Source organism: Callospermophilus lateralis, chromosome 13, assembly GCF_048772815.1.
Source record: "Callospermophilus lateralis isolate mCalLat2 chromosome 13, mCalLat2.hap1, whole genome shotgun sequence".
In the NCBI taxonomy this organism is placed as follows: domain Eukaryota; kingdom Metazoa; phylum Chordata; class Mammalia; order Rodentia; family Sciuridae; genus Callospermophilus; species Callospermophilus lateralis.
This window is the reverse complement of record NC_135317.1, coordinates 38,122,373-38,137,263: the sequence shown is the minus strand read 5'-3', so window position 1 is coordinate 38,137,263 and position 14,891 is coordinate 38,122,373. Positions and strand designations below refer to the sequence as shown.

Below are 14,891 nucleotides of genomic sequence, written 5' to 3'. Positions count from 1 at the left end.
CAAGGTCTTCTATACCCAGTTGCTTCAACTCGGCTCAGATACACCCTATCCAGAATGGGCTCATCTTCCCCAAAGCATTTACCCCTTGAAATCTTTCTGTCTGTAGCACTATGATTATACCAATCAACCAGGTCCAAAACTTCCCATTTGACTTCATTTACTTATTTCTACGTGTGTGGTGCTGGGGATTGAACTCAGGGCCTTGTGCAAGTACTCTACCAACTGAGCTATATCACCAGCCCTCACTTCAATTTCTTCTCCTTCAATTAAGAGAACTGAAAGTCAGCAAGTAACCCAGTCTTGGGAGCTATTGGTTGGGTACTGCCTATGTGATGGGCACAGGAAATACAAGACAAATAACACAAGCCATCCCCAGGGGTCATTGTCATGTGGCTCTTCCTTGATAGTTTCATAGCTACTGCTGATGTTCCAGTCTTATTTTCCTATGATCACTCTTCTGCAACCAGCCCCTAACTGCTCTGACTCCTCCAACCCACTCACACTCCAGCTCACACAATGTTATGTGACTCAGTATTTCCCCTGAAACAATAAATTTGTCATGCAGTTTCCTTAGTAGGAGTATCTCTCCTGGGTTCCTGTTACCTACAGAAGGCCTGTGGATTTTATTCTGATAATCAAAGCTCCGGGCATCATCAGGCCATCCCCCACCTATCTACAAGCACCCCGTAGTACAAATTTGTACTCACCCAAGCTGGCCTTGAAACTAACTGGCCACTCTTCCTGGCCCTATCATTTCTAAATTGGTCTCTCTCTCCCTTTCTGTCCATCCTCAGACTTATAGTTCTCTTTCTACAAAATGTTTCCAGAAATGAGACTTACACTGATATACCATAGAATATATCATAAAGCATTCATTTTGACATTAAATCATACATATTTGTATTCTTGTTTTCCAAACTGACTATAAATTCTTTGAGGTCAGTAAAGAAACCTTATGTTTTCCTTGTTTACTTTCATGTATCCAATTATTTAACAACTATTTCTTGAGGCCATGATTTGTACCCAGAATTTTATCAATACTAAAGGGGTCTAGAGTGCTTGATATAGAAAACGCTCAACAAATATTTGCTTGATGAATAAATTTTGCCCCCATTTGCTGGCAAGTAGCATACTTATTTCAGAAAAATAACTTTCAAGCTTTCTTATTTTTAGATCCCTTGACCATAGGAGTCTCATGATTTTCAGAGTCTGTGGGTATCAATTATAGGAAATTTCAACAATTGTGTTGCAGATGGATTTAGAATATATTCTCTTACTCATATTCTTCAGAATTTAATATAACTTTTGGAATGGCTGATACAAGAATATTATTACCTTTTTAAGGAAAATTTTGCTTTCCTTCAATTTGACATAAAATGCTATAAATAAATAAAATGGAAAACTATTTAGTTACTTGACATCTATAATAATAGGGGATGTTTCTACAATGCTGGTTTTATAAATAGGTAGAGACTCAGATTTGGCCAAGTATGTTAGGCAAAAATTAAGAGTGGATGGTTTATTGGGATTTGATTTCACAGATTCCGATTGAGGGTTTATGCAATTCAGCTTACAAATATGTCCATAATGTAAACATTATAATGTAATATAGACTCAAGGAAATACGTAAATGTCACCGTAACTGTTCTCTAGAATAACAACACACCATAAGTGGTATAGTTCCAGATGTTTACTTAAATTGTCCCTGAAGGGATGGATAGAGCATTGGGTAATTGTCATGGTTACTGATGTGCTTTTTATACTGAGATGGTACTAAGGAGAAAATGTACCATCAATCACGTCGCTGCTATCTATCATAATTTGCAGCAAGGATGCTCATGCAGTTTTGGATTTAAAGTGACTGCCAATTTATGTTTCAAAAGAAAAAAAATGGAAGGGAAAAAAGAAAAAAAGAAACCTTTAAATCTTTAAAAGGAAATTTTTTTTTAATTTTAATTGAGCCAGACATTGTGTGAGAAAACTTGCAGAGATAATTTAAAGCTCTGAATAATATTACCTTCTTCCAGAGAGGATTTACTTTTGCTTCTATTTGTTATCTAGGCTAAGGGCAGATCTCCTAAATCCAGCTGAGGATGGCAATGATTTGAATTCAGGCATCAGTTCTTTGGAGAGCTGGTCTTTTCCAGGGATTTCTGGAAGCTCTGCTCAGCTTCTCAAGCTCTCGTCATTTTACATTCAGCAAGTCCCTTCTGAGAAAAAGCAGCCCCAAATGCCACTCAGCTCCTTTGGATTCCCTCTTCCTGTAAATTCCCCCTGGTCCAGTAGTTTTCTAACTACTGCTCTTTGTTTTGTTTACATTACCTCCTGAGGCTTGGTCTGAACCGACTTGACAGCTAGAAGTAGAAGCTTCTTTTTATTTTTATTTAGTTATTTATTTTTTGGTTCTAGAGATTCAACTCGGGGGCATTCAACCACTGAGCAACATCCCCAGCCCTATTTTGTAGTTTATTTAGAGACAGGGTCTCACTGAGTTGCTTAGTGCCTCACTTTTGCTGAAGCTGGCTTTGAACTCACAATCCTCCTGCCTCAGCCTCCTGAGCCACTGGGATTACAGGTGTCTGCCCCTGCGCCTGGCCAGAAGTAGAAGCTTCTTTACCCCTGCTTTCATTACTGCCATCACTACTCATCTAGCTTTCTAGTTAATTATTTAGTTAATTATTGGGATTCAATAGCTCAATATTTAACTCTTTCTTTCTTGCCCATTTAGATGTGAGAAAAGGTCTCTGAAAATCAGATTCTGCTGCCACTCTTGATGCTGTGATTATTCAGGTTATGATTGTCAGCACAGCTTTCTATCTGGATCCTCTTCAGGACATTGAAGCCAGTCTTGAATAGGACTGTGTAACCTAAGGTATCCTGGAGGTGAAAGAGTTTAATAGGAATCTCTGTTCTAGCCTTTCACCCTGAAGTGACAGGTTAAATGCTTATGGAATCCTACAGGAAGTCACGACATCCATTTGTCTAATACAGTGGAGGGAAGATACCCATGTTCAGCTTCAAGCCAATCAGGAAGCTACTCTTCAACTCAAAAGGGGCTGACCAGCACCCCTCTTATATTCTCAGGGGAATCAGAGGCAGTTCATCTGAAGGGGGACAGGCTGGGCTACAGCACAAGGAAACAGAAGAGTCGCTGCCTTTTCTAGAAGAGAGGCAGGCAGCAGATATTTCCTAAGAATATTTTAAGAGAAAGCAAAGTCCCATTAATAAGACTTTAAAGGCTTACTGCTTAAATTAAACTTGAAAATGTGAAAAAGTGAAGATAAAGATGAGTCTCCGGCTTGTAATATAACAAAATAATTTAGCACAGATCAAAACCTGAGTGGGATGCATAGAAGAGAACCAGAAAAACAAAACACAATCCAGAATAATTTACACCTGGCTAGCCCAGACAACTGACCTAGCTCTGTGCTAGGTATGGTTTGGGGAGGAAAGGGTAACAAATAAATATCCATGCACTCCAACGGCATATTGCTTTCACAAATGGCATTTTAATCTGGGTGCAACTACAAATTCTCCAAGCATGAATGATAGCTCTTTAATGGCAAACTGGTAACCTAGTTTTGTGGTTGATGGTTCCTCTGTAAGTTACAACTTATAGGAACTCATGCTCCTAAATGTTACTTGTGTTAAAAAGCTAATGAAAAACTGGAGGAGAATATGCATAAAGCAAAAAAGCTTTTGTTCTAATTAAAGGGATCATGGATGATTTTCTTCTCTGTACATTTGCCGAACATTCCTTAATGCCATTATATTTTATTTATAAAATAAACACATACTAAAAAAAAAGGGTACAAAGAAGTATCATCATTTAAAATATAATAAAAGCATTAATGAAAACTTTTTTTAGGACTTGCATTTTTTTTTTTCTTGAATTAATTCCAGTATCAAAATTTAAAACTTTTAAGTAAGCAGTGTGGACAGAAATGCCATGTGCCTCACAAGAGGGCCTTAGAATTCGATTCTCCTGATTACCAAGTGGCCCTTTCTACTGTTTGTTTTAATAACTTGTTGCCTATTTTTCTACAAAGCAAATGAATATTTTTTTATTCATATTATTTATGAAAAATCTTTTACCTGAAATTTTCATATTCTTCTGCTTGTCGTTTCCACGGACAGTTCTGGATATCTGTGATGATCTGAAGGTAATCATCCTCTTTTTGTCTAAAAGTTAAATATCAACATAATTAGAAAATAAAGATCTCACATAGTGCTTTCTTAGAGGACACTTTTATAAAATCTACTCATTTTAGCCCTCCTCTACGTCTTTTTTGGAATAAAGTAGAAATAATTAAATACCAGACTCATTTAGAAACATTAGGAACATACAACTTACTAATAATTATTATGTTGGTTTAGGATTATTTAAATTGCACATCTTATAAACCAAGTCTAGTTTTAAAAACTGTGGTAGCACAACTTGCACATGCGTCTTATGGTCATTTCAACTTGACTGTAACTCATAGACAAATAAATATATGCTTTATAGATTTTTCTCAATAATATGTAATCATTGTTTTTCAGATTCTAAGTTGATACATTGACCTTGGGATATATAGCTAAAACTTTCCCAAAACAACCATATTAAGTTTTCACTTTGAATAGTACATTAAAAAAACCATATCAGCTAAGGGAGGAAACATATATATTGTTATAAAAATCTATAGACACAGGCTGGGTGTGGTGGCGCACACCTGTAATCCCAGTGGCTCAGGAGGCTGAGACAGGAGGATAGAGGATTCAAAGCCAACCTCAGCAAAAGCAAGGCACTAAGCAACTCAGTGCTGGGGATGTGACTCAGTGGTCAAGTGCCACTGAGTTCAATACCCAGTACTCTCCCCCCACCCCAACACACACACACAAAAACTATAGACACAGTTCTACAGTTTAAAAGCACAGGACAGGATCTCAGTTCGCAACAGAGCTCCCTCTATCTTAAGTATTAATTCCTAAAGCACAGAATAGAGCTTAGTCCTTAAGGGTGCTCATGTGAATGAATAAAACCTTAAGTTTTCTTTAAATTAGTCTCTTAGTCATTAATTGTTAACTATTAGAAATCAAGGCTGCCTGACAAGATGGAGAATATGTTGGTGAGCAGGTAGGGAAGGAAAAGATAGCTTTGTCTGGAAAATTCCTCCCTTGCCCACACAAATAAAACAGCGTTTCTCCAAAGTTCATTTCTAAAATTAAATATTTCTCTTATATTTAGGAAATGTAGTTGACCAAGCAACTCCTTTGTCCCTGAAATTTACCTTTCTCTTGGGTTTCTGTCCTTCCAATGATGCTACCAATATGAATAATATATTCTGGTGAACATTGCCTGTCCCCCATGGAGAATGATAGTCAGGGACACTTTGCAAGCAACTATTAAATCCCCCAAAACAAACACATATTCAGCAACCTACCAAAGTTTCCCCAAGTCTGGCTCTTCCAGAAAAGCATAATACTATGACTTCTCCCATGCCTGGAGAAATCTTGTCTACTACCAAGGCATAGCTTCAAATCTTTTGGTAATATTGATAAGTCTACAATCAAAGCACTATGTGTATAAAGGTCCATGACCAAAGAAACAAAAACAATTGCACTAAAAAAAAAAACTAAAAACACAACTAAAGAGAAAGTATAAAGGGAGGAACCAAATATAAATATCTAATTAAATTTTAAAAAATTACAATTGTATTTTATGTCATCAAGATAAAGCATAACATGAAAAGTAAAGTAAGTGGAAAGCAATCATCTTATCATGGAAATAAATGTGCAAAAGTTTCAAATTTTATTTAAATGTAATTTATTAAATGAAAAGAAATCAAATTTCTTATAATGTATGGCTAAGACAATAAGATTAATGAACTTGAAGAGTTAATAAGAGAAACTAATGAAAATTAAAAACAGAAAAGAATGAATAAAAAATGGAGAGTCAATCACCTGTGATACAATTTGAAATGGCCTAATATAAGTGTAATTATAATCCTAGAAAAAGAGAGAAGACAAAGAAAATATTTTTAAAAATTATGGTGGAAATTTTTCCCCAAAATTCAATGAAAACTATAAATTCAGACATCTAAGAAGCCCAACACACCCAAAGAACAATAAATACAAACAACAACAGTAAAACAAAGAATAATAAAATTCTCCAAGCCAGTGATAAAGATCTTAAAAGTAATTAGTGTAAAAATATATTCAGTATAAAGAAGCAAAGAATAACAATGGACATCTTGTTGGAAACAATGCAAACTAGAAGGCAGTAGAAAAATAGCATTTCAGACTGGGATTTGGGGGAAACTATCATTCTAGAATTCTCTATTCAGGAAATCTCTTGGGGCTGTAGCTCAGTGGTAGAGCCCTTGTCCCTCACATTGAGGCACTGGGTTCGATCCATACAAAAAATAAAGCCCCACATAAAAATAAATAAATAAAGATTATGTTCATCTATAACTAAAATGATTTTTTAAAAAAAATCAAGGTAAAATAAAGGCTTTGTCAGATATACAAAAGTCAAAATAATTCACAACCAGCAGATCTGTAGTATAAGCAGTGTTAAAAGGAGTTCTTTAGACATACAGAGAAATAAAACCAGATTGGTATCTGGCTAAACAAAGAGTAATGAAGAGCACTGAGAATAAATTATGGAAACATACATTAGAAACTTTTGCTTCTTTTTCCAAGGCTCTTTAAAAGGTAATTGACACCTGTAATCCCAGCCGCTCCAGAGAAGGCTGAAGCAGGAGGATCCTGAGTTCAAAGCCAGCCTCAGCAACAGCAAGGTATTAAGCAACTCAATGAGACTCTGTTTCTAAATAAAATACAAAAAAGGGCTGCCCCTGGATTGAATCCCTGGTACCCTCCCAAAACAGATAATTGACAGTTTAAAGAAAAAATAACAACAACAAATTGGGGGTTATAGTATATGTAAAAATACATGATGTCTAGAACAGAGGTCAGAAGACAGAAGATGAGAAGGAATAGAGGGAGTATAAATCACTTGAAAGCCGATTGGAAGAAGAAAATGATATATATTTTATCTAAAATAATCAGAAGAAAAAACTAAAACTAAAATTAAATCCATAAAAATGTAATAATAAAAATACTCTATCCAAAGGAAAGCAGAAAAAGAGACAGGAAAGGAATAATAGGCAAACAGAAAACAAATATCAAATGGTAGATTTAAACCCAACCATATGAATAACCACATCAAATGTAAATGATATACACATACCAATTAAAAAGACAGAGATATTAGACTGAAAATTTTTAAGCTACCATTGTATGTTGTCTAAAAGAAACTGGCTTCATATAAATAAATAAGTTAGAAGTAAAAATATGGGAAAGAATGACCTATAGAAGAATTAATTAAACAAAATTGGAATGGCTATATTCATAGTAGATTTTGATCAAGGAATATTGCCATTGAAAATAATATTCCTGAGCAAGAAATATTACCATGAGAAAATAGGACAAGATCAGAAATCAATAAAATAATTAAGAATCAATTAAATTAATAGCTGGTTCATTGAAAATACCAATAAAATTGATAAATCTACTGCTACATTGATCAAGAAAAAATAAAAGATACAAATGGCCAATGTCAGAAATGAAAGAGGATGCAGTGTAACAGTCCTATATACATAATAATGGTATAATAACTTTATGTCAAAAAATGTCATTGACTTAAATGCAGTCAACATATTGAAAGAAGAAAACTATCAAAGCTCACTCACATATATTGGTGAAATGAATATATGAAGAGACCCATAACTACTATAAAATTGTAATTAAAATTCTTCTCACAAAGGAAGCACCATGCCCAAATGACTTCACTGGAGAATTTTATGAAACATTTAAGGAATATTTATACCAAGTCTACACAAACTCTTCTAGAAATTTGACAGGCTGAGGGAACTTCTCAACTCACTCTATGAAAACAGTGCTATCCTGATACTAAACCCAGAAGAAGAAAAAAAGACATTAAAGGGAAGAAAAACTATAGACAAATATTCCTTACAAACATAGATGCAAAAATTCCCAGCAAAATGTTGTTGAATTGAATCCAATAATATGAAAACTGGTTAGAAGTACAATATTATTAGAATGTTGATATTTTAATTGACATATTAGAGTATCGATGCAATTGATAAAATGTTATATTACCATACAAAGAAAAATGACCCAATGCAACAAGAAACATGCCAAAAACTCCTAGAAAATTCAACCTAGAAAGGATTTTTCACAACTTAACGAAGGACATTCTACAGAAGAACCTACAGCTAAAAACACGCTTCATGGTAAAAGTCATACTGTTTTCTCTTTAAGATAAGGAACACCGAAGGATGTCCACTCTCATCATCTCAATTCTACATTGTACTGGAAATCCAACCAAGGCAATAAGACAAGAAAAAGAAATATATCTATCCACACCAAAAAGCAAGAAGCCAGTTGTGTTTATTCAGAGATGACATGATTATCTGAAGAATCTACAAAAAAAAAAGCTATAGGAACTAATAATAATTCAGCAAATTTGCAGAATAGAAAGTCAATGTACTAAGGCAATTATATTTTTGTACACTAGCAAGAAGTAATTAACATTTTCATTTATAACATTAAAATATAAAATACATCGACCAAAATGTACATGGCCTATATACTGAAAAGTATAAAATATTGATAAGAGAAATCAAAAAATTAAATTAGTGAAGCCATATCTCATGTTCACTAATCAGAAGACTTGAGATTATCAATTTCCCAAAAATATATCTATAGATTTGGTGCAATTTGAATAAAAATTCCAGAAGTACTTTTTGTAGATATTAAGAAGTTGATTCTGAAATTCATATGGAAATTGAAATGCTTACGAATAGTGACAGAAAATCAACAACAAAGTTGGAAGAGTTATACTACCTAATTTTAGGTTTTACTGTAACACTATAATAACAGTGTCTTAAAATCAATTATCAAAAGAATAGAAATCTATAAATAAAGCTGTTGAACAACGTAACTCAGTGAGAAAAACAATCTTTTTAACTAGCATTGCTGGGGAAACTGGATAATTATATGAAAAACAACAGTAAACCCTCAACTCTGACCTCACCCTACTTGCTAATATTAACCTTAAGTGGATCACTAGCCTAAGTTAAGAGTTATAGCTAGAAAACCTCTAGAAGAAAACAATAAAAATACATATTGACATTGGGTTTTATATGTATTGTGTACATAGTGTAGAAATAAAATAAGAAATTTATAAAATAAATTCTTATAAAATAATAAATTTATAAATTAAACATCAAGATTAAGAGATTAATTTAAAAACACTGTAAAGAAAATGAAAATAGGGGCTGGGATCATGGCTCAGTGGTAGAGCACTTGCCTAGCATGTGTGAGGCACTGGGTTCAATTCTCAACACCACATATAAGTAAATGAATAAAATAAAGATCCATCAATGTCTAAAAAATTTCAACAAAAAAGAAAATGAAAATAGATGTCTCCAAAAGAAAGAAAATATTTGCACAACACATACGTGATGAGGAACTTGTACTAAGAATATATAAAGAACTCTTACACTATTATTATAGTGCTATAGTAAAACCTAAAATTAGTCGTTAAAGCAAACAACCCAATTAAAAATCATGAGAAATATTTGAATTGACATCTAACCAAATACGATGGGTGGCAAACATATGAAAAGATGCTCAACCACATTAGTTACTAGGGAAATGTAAATTAAAATCATGATACAAGGACACATCCACTAGAACGGCTACAATAGAAAACAAGGGATCACATCATTTGCCATAGGAATAGAATAGGGCATCTAGGACTCTCATATACTTCTGATGAGAATGCAAAATATACAATTAGTTTAGAAAGTTGTCTGGAAGTTCCTTCAAAAGTTAAACACAAACCTTCTGTAGATACCTATAGCCCAGCTGTTCTACTCCTAGGTTATTTAATACCCAGGAGAAATGAAAACATATGCCAACACAAAGACTTCAACACTAATATTGAAAACAGCTTCATTTTTAACAGCCCCAAACTGAAAACAATACAAATGTCCATAAGGAAGTGAATGGATCAGCAAACCATGGTGTCTATATAGCAATGAAATAATGGTGCTATTGAACGACTGATACCTGCAAAGACATAGATTGATCTCAAAATAATTATGCTGAATGAAAAAAGACCGAAAAAAGAACACACAATGCAGATTGCAACTAGAAAATGAAAACTAGTCCAGAGTAACAAAGCAAAGAAGGGGCTACTGGGTGTGGGGCTTGCATGTGGAGGGGGGAGGCAGTGGAGGAGAGAAATGGATTACAAAAGAACACCAGAAAACTTTTATGGGTGATAGACACGTTCATTAGTTTAACTGTAGCAATGGTGCATATATATGTCAAGACTCATCAAACTGTATATTTAACTAAGATGATAACCTCTGTCTGCTCAACCATTCTAAAATTTAAAATTCTAGTAACTATGAATCTAGAGTATATTTAAACTGCAGTTCCCTGGATAACACAGTTGCTATTTCCTGTGAGCTCTCATAGCCCCATGACCAGTACTTCTACAACAGTCTTTCTCATATTGAATTTAATTGTGAGTTTACATGTTGATTTTCCCATTCTGTCCCCTTCTGCTCAGGACTTGAAAGACACCATTTCTAGTCCAGCACAATCCTAAGACATGTTGATTATTTTTGTTAACCTAAGAAAGGCATGTTTAAATAAAAATAGAAAATGTAATGAGACCATCAACCTCTGAACAAGCTCAAAGCAACATTCCTTGTTCCATGGATTATGGCTTCTACTGATTAACTTTCCCTATCGCTGACTTCCACTGACTTGTCCTATTTACCAATCACCCTGCATTAACACCTAGCCGTCCTTTGTGTATTGCCTGAGAATTCTCACATTATGGCTTAATAGCTAGTTAGTGTCTGTGTCAGTCCAATAATCCAACTAATTCTTCCTAATTTCCTAATTTCTTGGCACTAAAGAGGGTGTGCATATGTGTATCTTCGGTTACTTCTACCAATTTTCTCACAAGTAACCCTTAAATTGACCACACTCATCTTCCTCTTTGAGCCCCTGCAGTAGTAACCTAGAAATAGAGAAAGGGTTTATCTTGCTATGTAGTAGCAACATAAAAACCTCTGCAACTTGAAAGAGAGAAAACAATTCATCCCGATCTCTTTGGCTGACTCTTGGACTTGAGCATAATCCGCTTTCTCAATCCTCTTTGTTGAGATGGGGGAGGGGCAGCCTTTCCTCCCTTTTTCTGGGGTCTCTCCTTGGTGTGCTGGAGCTGGTTCATATGAGCTTGTGGGAGTTGACTGTTAATTTTCGGGAATATTGTAAGCAATTAAACCACTGGTAACTTGAAATTGGCCAAGATGGCTGACAACTGTTACCTTGGGAAATTAGACATGATTTTATTTCCACCAAGATTTTATGCAAATGCTCTTGAGTTTTTATAATTTGGCTTATATGAAAAGCAGAGTTTATGCCATTTTGAAATCATTCTTGCCTGAATACCCAGTTAGTCTAGAACAGTAAAATTGCCATCCTTTTCCAATTAGAGTAAAGGTGCATTGTGAAGTATGCATAGTCTTTAAAGCAATTTGTTTTAGTGGCATACATTCCTCAGTAAATTGTAGTTGGCTCCAATTTAACTCAATATTGAAAGATGTCAATCACAATGTATCTAATTTTACTGGTGAAGTAGCTGCAGAAAATGGCTCTTGACCTTTAGCCACTGATATTTAAAACCAAGTGAACACATTATAGCAGACACAATTATTAGAAGGAAAAAAATATTTCTGGCCAATTTACAATTGGAAGACAATAGTCAAACTACTTAGTCTCTGGGATTGCTATATTCAAAGACTTCTTTTTTTTTCTTTCCTTTTTTGAGGAGGGTACTGAGGTTTGAATCCAGGGCACTCAACCACTGAGCCACATCTCCACCCTTTTTTATTTTTTATTTTGAGATAATGTCTCACTAATTTGCTGAGGCTGACCTTGAACTTGGCGATCCTCCTGCCTCAGCCTCCCCAGCTGCTGGAGATACAGGTGCGCAGTACCACACCTGGCTCAAAAACTCTTTGGACGTTCAGTCTACTAATGAAGCATTATCCCCTGATAAAATAAAAGGAAAGAATGTGGACTAGCAAAGGGAGTTTTCTTTTTCTAAATCCTTATTCTTTTCTACTGAAAAATAAATCACCTGTTTTAGAAAACTACGATTGCCACAGTACCATCATGATTATAAGCAGGGAGCATGGATGTATTAGAAAATCATATGGGAGGAAAAGCTACCTGTATGCTACAAGTGTGGGTCAATTAGTGGGATAAATGTGTCTCATCAAAAGACTCCTGTTAAGTAAAATACTCCTAATCACAGCTCACTATCTGCACATTTACTGTGGGTTTTTAATTTACAAAGCACAGACCCCACCCTAAAAATCTTAAAACGAAGGTCCATTTAGGATATTACTTCCATTTTTGTGGATGACAAACTAAAAGTTCTGGGAAGGTAAACAGCTTGCTCAATATTACACTGTAAGTAGATGAGCTAAGAATTAAACTCATGTCTTCTGATTCAGAGCCTGGCTCTCTCCAATATATCATGCTGCATCTCATCTATTTTCATAATGAAACTGAAAATTAATCCCATCAGAAAAATTTTCTGGTCCCAAGATGCACAATAAATCACACTAAATAATGCAGCAAGTTATTTTCTAAAGAATAAATAATGCCTATTTAAATCATTATTAATAATACTCAAAATGAGACTCAAATTATGAATAACATTCTAAATTACACTAAATAAATATCAGAGTAAATGTTTACATATTTTTCCAGAAATGTCTCTTTTAAGATAAAGACTCACATATGTGACTAATTTTATCTCAATACAGATATAAATAGGGCTTTTTAAATACTCTAATATATAGTTAATTAATTGAAGCATTAAATATTTATTGGGTAGTTATTATGTGCCTGGATGTTATCTTGGGGACTTTCATTTATTATTCCCATTCAAACAGCTGATTTGGTTTCCTATAACATCTCTTCGTGGTGTAAGCCAACCTCTTCTGCCCATTGAAATAAGTGGGGACAACCCAGGAATACAAAGCCAGCAGGATTCTGCATGATCCTCTGTGTAGATCAAAAAATCTTTTGCAGCTGCTACCACACCTCTTGAAGAGCCCAGCTCCACATGAGAACAAATTCTGCAAATGAATATAATGCTACAAGATTTTCAATCAATATGACCATCTATCATTTCCACTGGGTGACATTTTTTAAAGGAAGGGCTGACGAGTGTACAAAAGCTAAGCAAAGCGACCTGGGGGGAGTCTAGCCATCACGCTGACATCTCATCCCTTCATGGTAGATGATTTCGATATATATAAGTTTTCAACTCTGCATGATGGTAACTTGTGATCAGAATGCTGCGGGTATTGTCAATGGACTTGGGAGAAAGGGATCACAAACTTTTATCCTCTTCATAACTTTATGATATCCCTTCAAAGTTAATTATTACAATGCAGAATACCAATGTGCTTCTTCACAACCCCAGTGAAATCTCTAATGGGCCATACTGCATTATTCAAAAAGTCAAGCATTGATTTACCAAAATAAATAAATAAGAAAATTTTCTCTGTTCTATAAAATTAAATTCGGGGGTATTGGTATTGATTATATAAGACACATGCTAAGAAATGCTGCAGGCAGTGACTAACCTTATCCAACCAACAGGGAATAAATAGTGTATCTTTTTACAAAAAAGGACAGGAGTGGTGTAGGAAAGGCTATACAAATTGGGGAAGTACATTATGTGGAGCTAGTGACAAGATGGAGTGGGAGAGGGTGTCACGCCCACCTCCCTCAATGGAGAGAGACTAGGGGATATGATAGAAGATGCAGTCAGCCCTAACTGCAGTCCACAGAATGATCCCGGGGGACAGATACTTCAAACTCCTCCCACCTTCTACTCTCCGACCAATGATTCCCACAGGCTGACCTTAACCAGAAGCCAAAGAGCAAGAGAGTAATTAGTCCAAAGAAATCAACCCCAGGAGCAAGAGGGAAAAAAGTAGAGCAAGAGGGCGTCTGGAGGGGCAGCAAAGAATTTATATATGACAAATGGAAATCTATTGGTGGTGCTATTTCTTGGTTTTATTTTGGGGTAATTGAACTTTACTTCAATGGACTAGTTGGATACAAGCAGTACCTCCCAGCAAAATACAAAATATAATTTTCAGTGTCTGTGAGTTCCTTCTCCACAAACATCTGCAACATGCAAACATATTGTGGGGCCACAAAGAATGAATAAACAAAGAATGAACCTGTTATTTAAGATTTTCATATTTCTTCTTGTAATATGACTAGGATTAGATTTTTGAAGATGAAAAAATGATGACCTACTTTTCAAATTTATAGAAAAAAAAATCTCCAGGCATATAGGAGAATATTTGGAGAGGAAAGTAACAACATAGTGATCTTATTAGTCAATTTTTACAAATATTTTATATATTGCAAACAATCAAGAGAACCAATAAAGTTAATATTACTCCATCCATCACTTAAATTTTATATAGTTAGAGTAAATCACAATAGTGAGAGATAGCATGAATAAAATGGCTGGTGAGATAGATAGATTGATTGATTCTTGCAATGCTAGAGATCAACCATAGGGCCTTGAATATGCTAGGCAAGTACTCTGCCACTCTAGTACATCCTCAGACCCTATTTTGAAGCCATATATAGATGGCTCTTAGCCCGTTGCCACTCAAATTCTTCTCACAGAGACAGAGTTCACTCTTTCTTCCACTCTTTCTTAGCATCACCTGTATATTTATTACATACACCTAAAA

The 14,891-nt window shown here is 34.9% G+C and overlaps 1 protein-coding gene across 1 annotated transcript in view; it reads right to left on the bottom strand.

Annotated features, from left to right (window-relative positions):
- The window catches only part of St8sia6 (ST8 alpha-N-acetyl-neuraminide alpha-2,8-sialyltransferase 6), a 116,810-nt gene that overhangs the window by 28,446 nt on the left and 73,473 nt on the right, over positions 1–14,891 (bottom strand). The window contains exon 5 of the mRNA XM_076872893.1: positions 4,096–4,182. Coding sequence (XP_076729008.1) covers positions 4,096–4,182 — 87 coding nt within the window. The remainder of the gene's footprint in view (positions 1–4,095; positions 4,183–14,891) is intronic.